Here is a 13,664-nt window from a genome sequence, read left to right as displayed (position 1 = left end):
GGGAGTATCTTTTCAAAACAAGGCCCCACCCACACCTCGTTTTCTATACGTAAGGTTTATTTTTATTGCTCTTGACTGAATATCCAAGGCATGAGCAGGATGCTGCCAGAAAGCTAGAGGTGGAATAACCACCCAAATGTTACGCGGCCTGTCAGTCTGGCTGTGCACTGCTGTTGCTGTAGAGTTGGGGGGGGGGGGCACGCTTAGCTCCTCCCCCTGCCCCGCCCCCAACACAGCTCCGCTGCGTCTTCACACGCTGCCCTATTTCCAGCGGCCGCCGACTTTGCCCTTTCCGTGGCCTTTTTTACTGCGGGGAAGAGAGGAGGAAGAGGATGAGGAAGAGGACGAGCCAAAGTGAGCCTCGTAGCATTAGTATGTTCAGTAATGAACTACACTGTATTATCTATGCAAATGGCTATACAGTTAATTAAGGACATCTCAAATATATAAGACGTCAAGAAATAGATTTTTCTTACAATTTCTGGGCATGGGAAATTCTATTCAGCAGCACAACAATCTGAAAAAAAAGATCATGAAGATTTCAAACAAAAAAATTGATGCAGACACCTCTTCACCTTCAGTCAGTAATATCTGATTGTACTCGAGGAAGCAACACACCTCATATTTCTGTCTTTTCATCTGGTCCATGAAGTCAAATTTCTCAGATTCCAGCTGATAGATCCCGTTCCACATTTCTTGTGCTCGAGCTCTGGAGCACATCAGATTGGAGAGTATCAGTGTACCCGAATGAGGTCACGCTAATCAGTATAGCTGCGACAGCACTGTTCTTTGTAGGCATAGTCATGATGTCACAATGCAGCAGAGTTATGATGTCCCTGGAGCACTGCGGAGTCATTTCAGGGTTGCCTGGGCAGTGTTAATCGGTGGGGTGCTGGTGCGCGTCTGTGGCGGGTCACCTTAGTCCATCCTCCCGCATGCTGTCGATGGCCAGAGGGTTGCGTCGCTCGTTTAAAGTCTTCTTCTTGATCTCCCTTCCAGTCAAACGCTTACCCCTCCTCTGTTCAGCCTGGGGCCAGGAGGGATCGGCCATAACACACACTGTATCCACTCTCACTACAGCCTTGTTTACTCTCATTTCACTCAGTGTGACCACTCTCACTGCAGCCACATTTACTCAAATTTCACACACTGCACCTACTTTCACTCCAGCCTCGTTTCTTCTTATTTCACTCACTGTACACACTCACTGCAGCCTCATTTACTATCATTGCACACACTGCACCCACTGTTTATTCTAATTTCATACACTCAACTCACTCTCACTGCAGCTCATTCACTGTATATAGTACAACTTCTAGTTCAGAGATGAGCATTATTAAGATACTCTGAGATATTTCAGTGACATTATCGAGTTACAAAGGTGACTCGCACCTTAGCCAGGAAGCCTCCAAAGTTGGCCCCCATATTGGAGAGCACCTTCTTCTTCTTGGCTTCATCGTCTGCACGCTTCTTGGCTTCTTCGTCCTCTTTCCTCTGGCGTTCCTCCTGAGGATGGTACACTTTCAGGCCCTGTCTGCTCGTGTCCCACAGACGAAGGAACAGCTGAGTAAGAAATGCCAAAAGCCCTCATCTCACCGCGATTCTCGTCTGCCTGTCGCGCTCCTTCTCGGCTCGAACCCTCTGCTGCTCCGCCCTCTCGGACCGACGTCGCTCCTGATGTGGGGGACAGAGAACACAGTGCTGTGCTCACACCTACACTTAAAAATATTATATTCCAAAAAATCCTGACACACTTTAGAGCTGCCAGACTCAGGATGCATGAGAAAACCAAACACAGTGTCAATTCGCCCGTTACAGAGCACAGGAGAAGAGGCTGACCACAGAAGAAGCTGAGAACAGCAAAAGAAGCTGAGCACAGGAGAAGAAGCTGAGCACAGGCGAAGCTGAGCGTAGGAGAAGCTTAGCACAGCAGAAGAAGCTGTGCACAGGAAAAGAGGCTGAGCAAAGGAGAAGCTGAGCACAGGAAGACACAGTCTGGTCCTTGGTGACAGATATGGACAACCAGCAATCAGTGTGAGAGAGAAACATATGAGTGAATTGCGCTCCTTGACTGGCGCGGAAGGCAGTGAGGTGGAACTAACAATCCTCTCCTTCAGTGCAATGAGCTCCTCTTCCTCTTTCTTCCTCTGCTCAAAATGGACGTCGATCAGGGTCTGCAGCTCCAGGAAGTCCTTCTCCATCCTCTTCCGGTGGATGTCCTGAGGAAGGAGGACATCAGCTTTTAAGTACATACTATTCATGTGTTTATTTTAAAACATTTTCCCCCTTTTGTAACTCCAGAAGTATTACAGCTGGTCATGCTGAGAATAGCTCAAAGTCTAAGATGGTGTCAGACAAAACCAACTCACATCAAAGTCCACCCTTTCCCCCTCTGGGATTTTCGGGGCGGCAAGCTGAGGAACCATGGGCCTGTGAAGGAAATGGAAAAGAAAAAAAAAGAGTGAAGGGGTGATGGGTGCTGCACACTCGATCATATTCATGCATAAGGGCATCAGGGCAAGGAGACACAGAGATACACGTACTTGGGTCGAGGGCGTTCCTCCTCTGCGATGTTGAGAGAAAGAGAGAGAGAGAAAGAGAGAGAGAGGGTAAAGTGTCACTGGCTGCGCAAAAAGAGCAACAGTGGTGTCTTTATAAGCTGCCCTACACTGCAACAAAGGGGACTTATGAGGACAGAGGGGAACCAGGGGAACATAAATGATTCAGGGGGACAGAAGGGACTCAGGGGGACAGAGGTGATTCAGAGGGACATAGGGGACTCAGTGGCACCATATCTATGAAAACAGTAAATGCCCGTTTACTGCACAGGCAGAGAGGTGGGGTCCCAGCCTGGGGGAACGTGCGTGAAAGAACAGGGCGGAGGATGGAGCAGAGGACATGCCGGGAGTTCACCTTCCTCATGCGTCTCCTGCTCTGATAGGAGGGTGGGATAGATGGCAATTCAAGGGAAAACAAGGAAGAACAAACATTTAAGCACCTAAGGATAGTGAAATAAGCACAATTCCCTTTATGAACCCATGCCAACTTAACCTTTTTTGAGCATACTGATATAATAAATATACCACTTATATTTGTGGCATCCTTTAAAATATATATGCTGAATGTTGTTTAATTTTCTCACACTAGGCAAGAAAGATACAGTAGGGAACTAAAAAGATGTAACATATATCATAAACACCATAATCCTTTTTCTGGACTAAAATGTATCATACGATTATTTGCTGAAAATTCGCCTTTGCAGAAGGAATCCGGACACTATGACATTGTATGGGTCACACAGCTCAAACACCTTGGTAATCTGTGTTCTCCTACTGCTCTGTTGCTTGGGACCACCAAGGCACCAGCCAATAGCAGCAGAAGAGAAAAGGCTATTGACAGGAGTCAATGTGACAGTGTCATTGCTGATATGTCATGACATGGCTGATATGCAGGCTGGAGAATGATGTCAGCTCCGGAGTTCTGAACGAAGCAGGTTAGGCTGCTGAACGCCATTTTCTCACCTCCTTCTCCATCTCCTGCCTGTTCCCCATCTTGCTCTATCTCCTGTTCTTCCTCCTGCTCCTCCTCTGAGCAATAAAGAAGAATAAGGAGATAATGACAGAGAATGCTCTCGCCAGTGGAAGGACAGCTTACGGACTTTTCATTTTTAAGCAAACCGGAGAGAGATTTTATATTTTCACCATCAGCAACAAAAATGGAAGAAGAACAGGAAACATGCGCTATGTTACCTTCCACCTGATCCCTGTAAGCAGAGAGGGACATAGATCAGTGACACTGCAGTGCTCAAATAGCAAAGTATAACGATTCTACTGCCTGATGCTATTATTACTCGTATTTATTTCCATTATTTATTGATGTGGTGTATTATAATATATTTTTACTGTCCTATTTCGTCATTTTCTTGCTTTTCTTGCTTATTTTTAAAGTAGTATATGACTTTGCCCACAGGGAATAGTTTGGTATTAGTTATGTGTCACATCAGCGCCCCCGTGTGGAGCAAACGCCAAATCTCACTGCCAGCCTACTGAAGGCTCTGTTAAAATGCTTAAATGCGATCGACTGTAAACTGTTTCTGTACCGGAGTACTATTTTTTTTTTTGTCATAAATCACAGTGTTGATCATTTTAGTATTTTGCCGATTTCAGCCATTGTATTAATGTTAGCTCAATCCCGCAGGATGTCGTATATGCTTATTAGCAGTTAGCGGGGTTATTTTCTCTTAAAAAAAATCTCTTTTCCAGTGCATTTTATGGAACTTGGTGCTACCGAAGCTGGGTTTGGGAAACTTAATTATTATTAAGGAATAGGCAACGAGAGAAAAATGTGTATGCCTTTTCATCGTACAGTGCCACTACTGAATGAAGCATTACTACATAAGAACATAAGAACATATGAATGGGGGCAGCGGGTGGTTTACTCACTCGTATTCCTCTGCGTCAGACATCGCTGCTCTGTGGACAAAAGGCCATGATTAAGGCACTAAGCTGGATCTGAGAGGGACAGCAGCGACACAGCAGTGTTCCCAAAGCCCATCACGCTGACATCATGCTGGCTGCTGGCGACCGCCGGAGCAGCTGAGGATGTACAGAAGACTCACAAAGGGATATCAAGTTTCTGTCAGTTTCTACATCGGGCCCTCCAATCTTCCTTACAGGGCCACTGGAGCTGGTTTTTATTTGGTCTCCACGCCATATATATTCTAATAGAAGAAGTCGCATGATCAGTTAACAGCTAACGTATCCAAGGCCACTTTCTGTATAGCAGGGGTTCTCAAACTTTTTGTTCAAAGTCAGAGCTCTGGAATAATTTTCAGTAACAAAAGAGCATTTCATGAACTTTAAAGAGTTGACAATAACCTTCGATATAGGGATCAATATATAACAAAATGATCGAGATGCGGGATTATGACGAGTTATGTGTGTGAGAAATTTGGTGGTTCTGCCTTGTATTATTGTCCTTCAAACCATGTTAAGCCTTTATACGTTAACCGTTTTGAATCATATGGTGCGTTCTCTGCTGGGTCTGGACTAATTTTGAGACCCCCTGTTGTATAGTTATACAATTATTGGAAGTTTCTCTCTGACTGCTATGATTTGATACACAGAAGATGTATTTTTTTTAGCATTTCTGTCTTGATAGCATGTTGTCTGTTTCCACATGGGGACTTGCCAACACTAAGCACCAGTTGTCTGCATTTGGTTGTAAACATGCCGCATGTGGATGGACCACGAGCCCCCACAGCATTCCAGACCCCCCTAACAGCCAGTTCCTGTCACCTTCCCCTTTTTCTCAGTAACCCCCCCTCCGTCAGCCGGGTCAGTTTATATCCTATGTCACTCCCTCAAACAATTTATAGACAACATAGCTGTCATCGCCTCTTCCCTGCTGTGCAAATCCAAAGCATCTCAGTCCATCGCTCAACATCTAATTCATCTCCTACTGTCAAGTGTCAGTGTTAACGAGTTACTCAGTACAAAATCAGTGTCCTAATGACTGAAGGGCCTTTACAGGCCCTCCGTGTGGGAGCCCGTCACAGGGTTTGGTCAGGAGCTGAACACATCCCTTTATGGGCATGAGTTACGCCCCTCCACGTGGGAATCGCCGTCGGGGTATGAAGGAGCCCCCAGGAGGGGCTGAGGGATGGAGAGCTCTGCACCTCCGTCAGGTTGGTGTCAGGAAGGCAGAGGAGCAGACAGACAGGGGTGGGGGCACAGAAACAAAGAAGGGGACAGAATAGGGGGCTTATGGGCTGTATAGAGTTACCCGGGACACCTGTGGGAGCATTAGCAGCGGGATTCTGTTTAGTTAATTTTAGCCAAGGACACAGAAAGAACAGCGTCTGACTCACGGACTCCCATTAACAATGACAAAGGGCTTTATTAATAGCCCTGGAAAAGCCAGGTTCCCAGTGGAGGTCCCACTGTGCCATCGATTGCCTGTAATGATATTTCTGCGTGGGCCAATCAGGCCCCAAGCTGTATCCCTACGTCTTCCTCGTCGCTTTCTTCCTCATGCATGTACTCTCCCTCATCAATTGATTCATTTCTAGATCATTCCAGCAAATGGTAACTTTGGCTTCAGTTTGTTCTGACAAATGAGGTCACAGAGCCAAAAAAGAGTGGAAAGACACCGATTGGGGGTCAGAGGGGTGGAAATGCAGGGAGACGGGGGAGAAGAAAGGACAAAGCATGCTCAAAAAGAATGTTCCAGAACTCACCTTGGCTGGAACCGGGATCTACAGCCAGAAGAGATGGGGAGGATGGCAGAGAGTGGGACGTTTGTGAGTTGGGGGGGGGTGGGTGCTTTATAAGCCATGTGGGGTGGGGTGGGGTGGGTGCAACTTCCAGAGATGGAGAGGTAGCGATAGGTGGATTAAGGGGGAATTTTGGGAGAAAGATGACAGACCACATTGTAATAAGAGAACAGGATTAAGAGGGAGATGCTGACGGCTCTGTTGAAATAGGAGAGGGGGGGACAGGTGAAAGGGTGTTAGCATGGGGGGGGGGGGGCGCCAGAGTCATCACAATGGAGCTTGACAGCACTAAAGCAGCAGAATCCTGCTCCTTCAAAGAGGGTCTCCTTTGGTAAAGACACCGCTGTCACTCCTACGGGCCTGGTGGTCCATCCTCCAGGGGCCCCACGCCATACTGCCAGGCCCCTGGGGCTGATCCGACTAAAACACAACCCCATCAGAGCCCCAGACACCCTCCGCACAGCGAGTCCCTGACAGGGACCCCCGTCGTGATCTGTATGTTGAGGAGGCTACAGCCTGATCCCGGGAGGTTTTGGTCTCCAGCTCCTGCACCAAATTCCCACCTTGGGACTAAATTAGTGGTGCAGATCACCCAGCATGTTCCTCAGTAATTCATACATGAAAAACAACAAGCTCATAATTAGCAAATAACAGCTTTATTGAGAAGGTAAAAAGTGTCTATGTGGTTCCTGAGGGGCTCACTCTCATTTTCACGGTGAGAAGCTGAACGAGAGACAGAAAGAAGAATTTAGAAGATATTTAACCAGTTTCAACACATATCAGAAGTATGAGTCAGCCAAGGGTTATGGTCAGCAGAATCGGGGGGGGGGGAAGGAAAAGGCACCTGTGTGTTTCTATTGAACTGGGCCAAGCTGCTATCCGGATCCACGCAGAGTGGGAAGAAGCAGTCCAGGTGGTACAGGGATGGCCGGGCAGTCAGCAGCAGCCTGTCTTCCCCCAGATCCAGGACCAGCGACCGAGAAGATACCTGTAAAGTGGGGCCTTAAGTGTCCCAGAGGCACAGCTGTGGCACGCACGCCTGGTTCTGGAGGCCCAGAGCAGACTGGATGCAGAGGATAAGAGCTCAGCTAGAGGGGAGTTCTGTGCACACTCTCTTCATGACCAGGTGTGGATATCCCCCATAAACAGCAGCAAAAAGGCATCTCACCACTCCTGGCAACTGGATTTCTGCTGTTAGGTACTCTGGGTCTCCACAAGAGGGCTCCACCACAAGACAGAACTGTGGCCTGGAATGGGGGGTGAGACAGGGAGAGAGAGAGCGAGAGATAGAGATGACACATAACTGTGTCTTTATTATTATTTCTTTCTACATGTAGACAAAATAACTGGGTGGGGCCACATTACTCGGGCTGACGGGGGGCAGGGGGTGGGTGGGTATGAGCACAGTTAGAGGGTCAGGGCATATAAGGAGCAGTTCTCACTGTTTGGCAGCAGGTGGCGACGTGTTCTGGTCTCTGTGGGAAAGAAAATGTAAGAAGATGCGATTTGTTTCCATCCTGTGGTAAGAACTCCAGTTTCAATCATTAGATCTGAGGGTCACATCATTTGTGTGGAAATACTTAAAACTGTCAGTTATATTTGTACCCAGGAACAAAAACAAAGACCCAAGAAGTTCCCGTTTAGTGCCCTGTCTCCGGACCGGGCCTTACACTGCACTCATTTCCTCGATCACCGGCTTGCTCTTGGTCCGGATGTTCTGACTGTTCATCGAACCCAGGAACTTGCGGTTCTTCAGAACTTTCCACTCTGTGGGAAAGGAGGAGGCAGATGAAGCTACATCATGGAGCACAAATGCAGAAGGAAAATGCTGATCTTCAGCACAGAGGGAGGATGGAACGGACCTCGACTGAGCTCCACACCATACTTGTTCTCCAGACCGTCTAGAGACACCGTAACAACAAACTGCAAGAAGAGCTGGTCTTTCTAGAAAAAGCAGAAACTATTGGCCTTTCTGTAGATTGATGCTTTTAAAAAGGAACTTAAAACATTCTAAAAACTGAAAACTTTGTACACATGCAATAACACACACCTGGCATTTCTTGAAGAATTCATTGTTGATCACAACATCATAAGCTGTACAGCCTTGGGAATCTGCAATGATATATATATATATATATATTTTAATTTTTTTTCCCCACTGGTATTGCAGCACTGGTACTGTGCTCCTGAAGGGTAGATATTGGTAAACTGGGACAGTTTTTCAAAATTTACTCAGACTTTAAAAATATCCTAATCATAAACATTAAAATATACGTTTTATTGAAAGATCAAGAACTGAACTTAAAGGAGCCCTATTATTTTTTTCTAATTTTACATTTTCTTTAGTGTGTCAGATAGCTTTTAGTGCATTTAAGTGGTCTGCAAAGTCTTAAGGCCCAAAGTACACGTCAAAGAGAGTAACTCTCACCACAGAAACCACTTTAATCTGCCTGAAATGCCTTCTTGAAATTCCAGTCCTTACTTCTGTGACATGGTGAGGTCTCTTCGTAATACAATGCTCATTGGGCACTTACCTACATGCAGACTGCAAGACAGGAGCGGAATGTGTAGGGCAAGCTGACCAATCAGAGCACCCTAGACTCATTGGGGGTGGAGCTTAGGGCTCTAACAGCATTTCAGGCAGTTATAGAGTAAATAGGGAAATACAGGATGAGAAAAATAATGTGTTTCTGGAACACTAAAACATGTCAATGTATTTTAGTAGACTCCAAAAGTTATGAACAGTGAAAATGAGCATAATAGGGCCCCATTAATTTAATAGACCGCAAAGGCATAAAGATATAAAGTCAAACATATAAGTGTCATTTTAGCATGCTGTCCCCTCCATGTCACTCCAAGATGACCTCCTGCACCCATCACCTCCTATTCAGAATCTCTGCAATACCACTCACTGCTGTCCAGTTCAGCATGGGGCTCGCCAAGGCTCATGGGAACTTTGTACCCCGTAGGGTCGTCTGACTGCAGAAGTTCCAGCAGCTGCTCCCTGGAGAGGTGGGGGGGTGGAGGGATCGAGGGAGACTGACAGATATTCACAAAGACTTTGCCGTTGTCAGGGAGAGAAAGTGTCTTCACACACAGTCCTGTAAGAGAGGGAGCAAGATGAAGCACCGACTATGTGGCCACACCTGGACCTGTCACTAAGCCTGTAGTGAACTGAATAAACATGCTGCCCTATCACCAGGCATGAAGACATCTTCCACCTGAGGGACCTACCAGGCTGTGGCTGAATGACTCGGGAGTCGGGATTCTGGGTTTCTATCCCTCCCATGGTCTGAGAGAGAGATCAGAGAAACGTCCTTCAGAAGCCAGGAAAGGCTACATTGTGTCAATCTTCAGCTTTTACTAAGCTTCTCAGAACACACAGCCATAACAGAACACAAACAGGATTAATAAGGATGTGAGCATCAGGTCACATGGAATCCACCCAATAGCTGCCCATCCAAACAGGAGCACTGATCCAGCTGTACGCATGCTGTTTGTTCCTTTGCCAGTGATAACTTCAGTGACACGGAGTATCCCAGGGAAACGCCGTAGAGGACCGACTATTAGTTAAGTTCTCCCCAAGCGAGCTCGATGAGCCGAATGGCCTCCTCTCGTTTGTATAGTTCTTATGATCGTATGACTAGCGGAGCGGACACGGGGGCCGAGATGAACAGACCTGAACGAGAAGCTGGTGATAGAGCTGCTCCTGCCTCTGCCGCTCCGCCTCGGACGTCAGGAGGGACGAGTCTGTCTCCATACCTAAAGAAACTGAAAGATATAGCAGGAGACAGCAGCGAGAGCTCAGAACCCAGGACAGAGCAGCTTCGGTCCCGACACAAAAAAAAGCTCGTTTCATTTAGCCAGGAGTAGTCAGCATCCCCATGCACGGCTATGGAGTCCACATACGAGCGGCACGGTTGACGGGGGGGGGGGGGGGGGGGTCGCTGAATTGCGGGGCTTTAGGGCTGTTACTACAGAGCACTGAGGAGTACCGAATTGTTGTATGTATGCTGCTAAGGCAACCGGAGTCAATCATGTCTTTCTACAGAATAACGGATACTATACCTGCTGCAACTTTTACCTTACAGTGTGAACAAGAGAGTGCCCTAAAATGACTTCTTATTACGTGATGCACCGACTACAACTCAGTTACTCACTCGAGAGGACTGTCACACACCGCGAACCTCTCAGATAAGACGTATGGTGCGGCCTGATGACGTTCAGCTGCGGGCGCGTTGTTTATGACGTTACGTGCAGGCCGCCCTCTGCCGGAAGTGATGCCAAGAAGATTCCCATTAGCGTCTACTCAATAGGAAGGCCGACACTGAGAGGGGGGATTGGAGAGAAACTCCCCGTTCACAGAGAAAGAGCAGCTTCAAAGTGGCCGGTATGTGGGGAAAGGAGATGGAGCAGTAAGTTGGGCTGCGTGTCGTGAGCAGGATGTGGTGTCTCGCGGGGCTGACGGTGTCCGCGCGCTGATGCGTGTTTCCCCACCGCGATCTCCCTGCGTTTAAAGGTAATCCCCTCATTATGTCACTGAGTTTGCCTTCACATCTTTCACAGACTTTCCCTTTTCAGTTTGCGTGCACCGTCAGTGTTTCTTGGTTTTTATTTATCCTATATGCATCATTTTCTGCTTTATATTTTCTAACTTGGCACTAACGAAACTATAACTCGTCTCCGCACGCAGTAACTTCTGCAGTTTTCTTTACTAGTAAGCAAGCTGGTTTTCCTGATCATTAACCCCCCCCCAGGAATTTGCAGTTATTTCATTTTAACCACCCCCTACTCGCAGCTTTCGCATGATAGTTATGAATGACAGACCGGTAAATGACAGCAGGACATGCTGAAGCCCCGACAGCGAAAGGGGAGAGCCGTATCTCCAGGCGGGGAAGCCGTGTTCAAACAGGCAGCACTCCAAAAAGGAGAAGAGCCTCATAGCCACAAGCACCATCAGAGCCAGAAGCATTGCTAGGTCGCCCAGTCCTAAAAGTAACCATCAGTTGGGTGACCACAGAAGAACCTCGGGACAATAAAGTATGGGGGAGGGAGGGGTCTGTATATATTGTTTGTTCCTGACATTACATAAAAACAATTCCACTTTTATTTTGTATGTCAGGTTTGTTACTTTATGGTCTTAACGTTTCATACATGAAGATTATAATATGAATGGAAAGAGGTTTTGCGCTAGTGAGATGCTGATGACTTTTCTCCTCTGTGCTGTTTTCCCTATGCCTCCTGCACTCTATGCCTGCAGTGTTCCTTGCTGAGACACTGCTTTCTCCTGCCTACACATAAACGGCAGGTTGTGTTACAGGCCGCCATGCGCATTCCTGAGGGGAGGCGGTGCCCAGCCGCAGGCATCTCACTGTAAATATGCCTGTAACGCAGGCTGGGTGTGTCTGCTGGCTGACAGGGTGTGGCGTGTGCTGCCTACTGAGGGTACCTGTGCCCCCGCACCACCCGTAGCTTTGTGCGACTTCCTGCACGCACATCCGGCTGCTCACAGCACGTGCAGTGCGTCACGTGGGGGTCCAGCTTGCACTGGTGCTGAGCTGCTTCCTCCAGTCCACACTCTCCCACATTTTAATAGCCACCACAGTGGAGTAAATGGATAAAATGCTCAGGTATAAAAGATAGCTTCATTAATGGTTGACCATTCTAAAGCATGACTAACAGGCAGGACATCAATTGGTCTCTTGCTCTGTCCTGGAAGCTCAGGATGGTGGCGATTGTGTTTCTGGGCCGCTAACACTAATATCTGTCACCCATCTCTGTCCCCTTGGTCCTCTTTGGCAGCTCGTCATGGCACGCTAAGCGAGGAGGATCGCCCCGCTTGCAGCTGGGGCACACTCAGCCGGCTCTGAGGGACAGAGCCAGGACCTGGGCCAAGATGGGCCAGTGTGTCACAAAATGCAAAAACCCATCGTCCTCTCTGGGCAGCAGGAATGCAGACAAGGAGTCGGGGAGCAAATCTCACTGCAAGAAAAGCACAGCCGCAGTGACTGAGGCAGGGGGGTCCAAGGAGGAGCCAGGGTCTGCGCACGCGAAAGACCCTCTTGCCAATGGCACTGGGAAGGCAGAGGTGTGGGCGGAGCCGAGTGGGGCCCGGGTGGCCCTGGGGGCGGAGCAAGGTGCGGAGGCCGGGCTGACTTTGCGGCGCATAGAAGAGTTTTTCGAGCGCTACAGAGACGAGCAGGATGACGCCATCTTGGAGGAGGGCATGGAGCAGCTGTGCAACGACCTGCAGCTCGACCCAGCTGAGTTTCGCGTGCTGTTGCTCGCCTGGAAATTCAAGGCCGCCACCATGTGCAGGTTCACCAGGTGAGAGATGGGGGGTACTCTGCCCGGCTATCCCTGACCAGCATTCTCTGGGAAAGACCAACCTATCCTGTATGTCCCGAGATGAACATATGATTCACTGCATCATCTCGCAGCTCTCTCCCGGTCTGATTTCTTTGTGTCCTGCAGGAAGGAGTTTGTGGATGGCTGCCGGGCACTGGGTGCAGATAGCCTAGAGGGCATCATGTCGCGGCTGCCGGAGCTGCAGGAGGAGGTGAGAGCCGAGGAGAACTTCAAGGACCTGTACCGCTTCACCTTCCAGTTCGGCCTGGACGCGGAGCAGGGCCAGCGCTCGCTACAACGCGACATGGCCGTGGCGCTCTGGAGGCTGGTCTTCACGCAGGACGTGCCTGCGCTGCTGCCCTGCTGGCTGCACTTCCTGACGGAGAACCCGGCTGGCATCAGGGGCGTGTCCCGCGACACCTGGAACATGTTCCTCAACTTTACGCAGGCTGTCGGCCCCGATCTGTCCAACTACAGCGAGGACGAGGCCTGGCCTAGCCTCTTCGACACCTTTGTGGAGTGGGAAGCGGAGAGGCGCAGTCGAGCGCAGCAGCACGGGGACGCTGCTGCGGAGATTCCCTGACGGCGCTCCGTGTTGCTACGGCTGCCGGCATCCGTCTCTGTAAACGCTGGGCAGGGCTGTGTGGATGTGATGCAGGGGCACCTTGTCTGCCTTGCATTTTATACAAGGGCTCCGACAATGTTTTTAGGCACTTTTTATTTATTCTTGAAGTTTTATATAAAAAAAATTTTTGTTAATGGATGTGTAATGGGTGTCCGTTTTTAAAATGCTGTCTGAGGCAGGGTCACGCTGCTCACAGTGCCTGATCCACTCGTTTCAGGGTTAGTCGCCCCAGCTCGCCTCTTCCTCAGGAAACGCAGTGGAACGTTATATCTAAGCAGTGTTCCGTGTTTTTCGGTTAAAAAATAAATTTACAATGACCCATAAAAGGCTATTTGAAATGCGAAAGCCGAGTGATTAATTTTCCACTGTGGCCCTGTTGGATTAAGAGCATGTGATAAATGCAGGACAGGAAGTGAT

At 48.6% G+C, this 13,664-nt stretch overlaps 3 protein-coding genes across 7 annotated transcripts; 1 reads left to right on the top strand and 2 right to left on the bottom strand.

The window, feature by feature from the left end:
- Positions 1–39: 39 nt before the first annotated feature.
- On the bottom strand, positions 40–6,301 carry tnnt1 (troponin T type 1 (skeletal, slow)). 2 transcript variants are annotated; one of them, XM_023798607.2, is made up of 14 exons: positions 6,239–6,301; positions 4,443–4,472; positions 3,750–3,763; positions 3,522–3,587; positions 2,914–2,934; positions 2,544–2,565; positions 2,370–2,430; positions 2,103–2,219; positions 1,597–1,674; positions 1,393–1,506; positions 918–1,027; positions 619–709; positions 477–517; positions 40–307 (listed from the first exon to the last, which is right to left on the bottom strand). In XM_023798607.2, the coding sequence occupies exons 2-14, from the start codon at positions 4,463–4,465 to the stop codon at positions 262–264; spliced, it is 804 nt and encodes a 267-aa protein (XP_023654375.1). In that variant the 5' UTR covers positions 4,466–4,472; positions 6,239–6,301; the 3' UTR covers positions 40–261. The 2 variants fall into 2 exon arrangements, with proteins under 2 accessions (XP_023654375.1, XP_023654377.1); XM_023798609.2 differs by lacking the exon at positions 2,914–2,934.
- A 613-nt stretch (positions 6,302–6,914) lies between these two features.
- On the bottom strand, positions 6,915–10,572 carry pih1d1 (PIH1 domain containing 1). 3 transcript variants are annotated; one of them, XM_023798642.2, is made up of 11 exons: positions 10,435–10,572; positions 9,954–10,045; positions 9,509–9,566; positions 9,187–9,375; positions 8,325–8,386; positions 8,137–8,218; positions 7,945–8,041; positions 7,717–7,749; positions 7,443–7,521; positions 7,119–7,262; positions 6,915–6,997 (listed from the first exon to the last, which is right to left on the bottom strand). In XM_023798642.2, the coding sequence occupies exons 2-11, from the start codon at positions 10,032–10,034 to the stop codon at positions 6,953–6,955; spliced, it is 870 nt and encodes a 289-aa protein (XP_023654410.1). In that variant the 5' UTR covers positions 10,035–10,045; positions 10,435–10,572; the 3' UTR covers positions 6,915–6,952. The 3 variants fall into 3 exon arrangements, with proteins under 3 accessions (XP_023654410.1, XP_023654411.1, XP_023654412.1); XM_023798643.2 differs by having other exon boundaries at positions 10,343–10,541; XM_023798644.2 differs by having other exon boundaries at positions 10,359–10,481.
- On the top strand, positions 10,551–13,381 carry LOC111836938 (DCN1-like protein 3). 2 transcript variants are annotated; one of them, XM_023798641.2, is made up of 3 exons: positions 10,551–10,664; positions 12,077–12,601; positions 12,749–13,381. In XM_023798641.2, exons 2-3 carry the CDS (start codon positions 12,171–12,173, stop codon positions 13,203–13,205), a joined length of 888 nt encoding a protein of 295 aa, XP_023654409.2. In that variant the 5' UTR covers positions 10,551–10,664; positions 12,077–12,170; the 3' UTR covers positions 13,206–13,381. The 2 variants fall into 2 exon arrangements, with proteins under 2 accessions (XP_023654409.2, XP_023654408.2); XM_023798640.2 differs by having other exon boundaries at positions 10,653–10,793.
- The last annotated feature ends 283 nt before the right edge of the window (positions 13,382–13,664 follow it).

This window comes from Paramormyrops kingsleyae, chromosome 22, assembly GCF_048594095.1.
Source record: "Paramormyrops kingsleyae isolate MSU_618 chromosome 22, PKINGS_0.4, whole genome shotgun sequence".
Classification (NCBI taxonomy): domain Eukaryota; kingdom Metazoa; phylum Chordata; class Actinopteri; order Osteoglossiformes; family Mormyridae; genus Paramormyrops; species Paramormyrops kingsleyae.
Note: the sequence above shows the minus strand (reverse complement) of the source record. Positions and strands in the feature narration are given on the sequence as shown.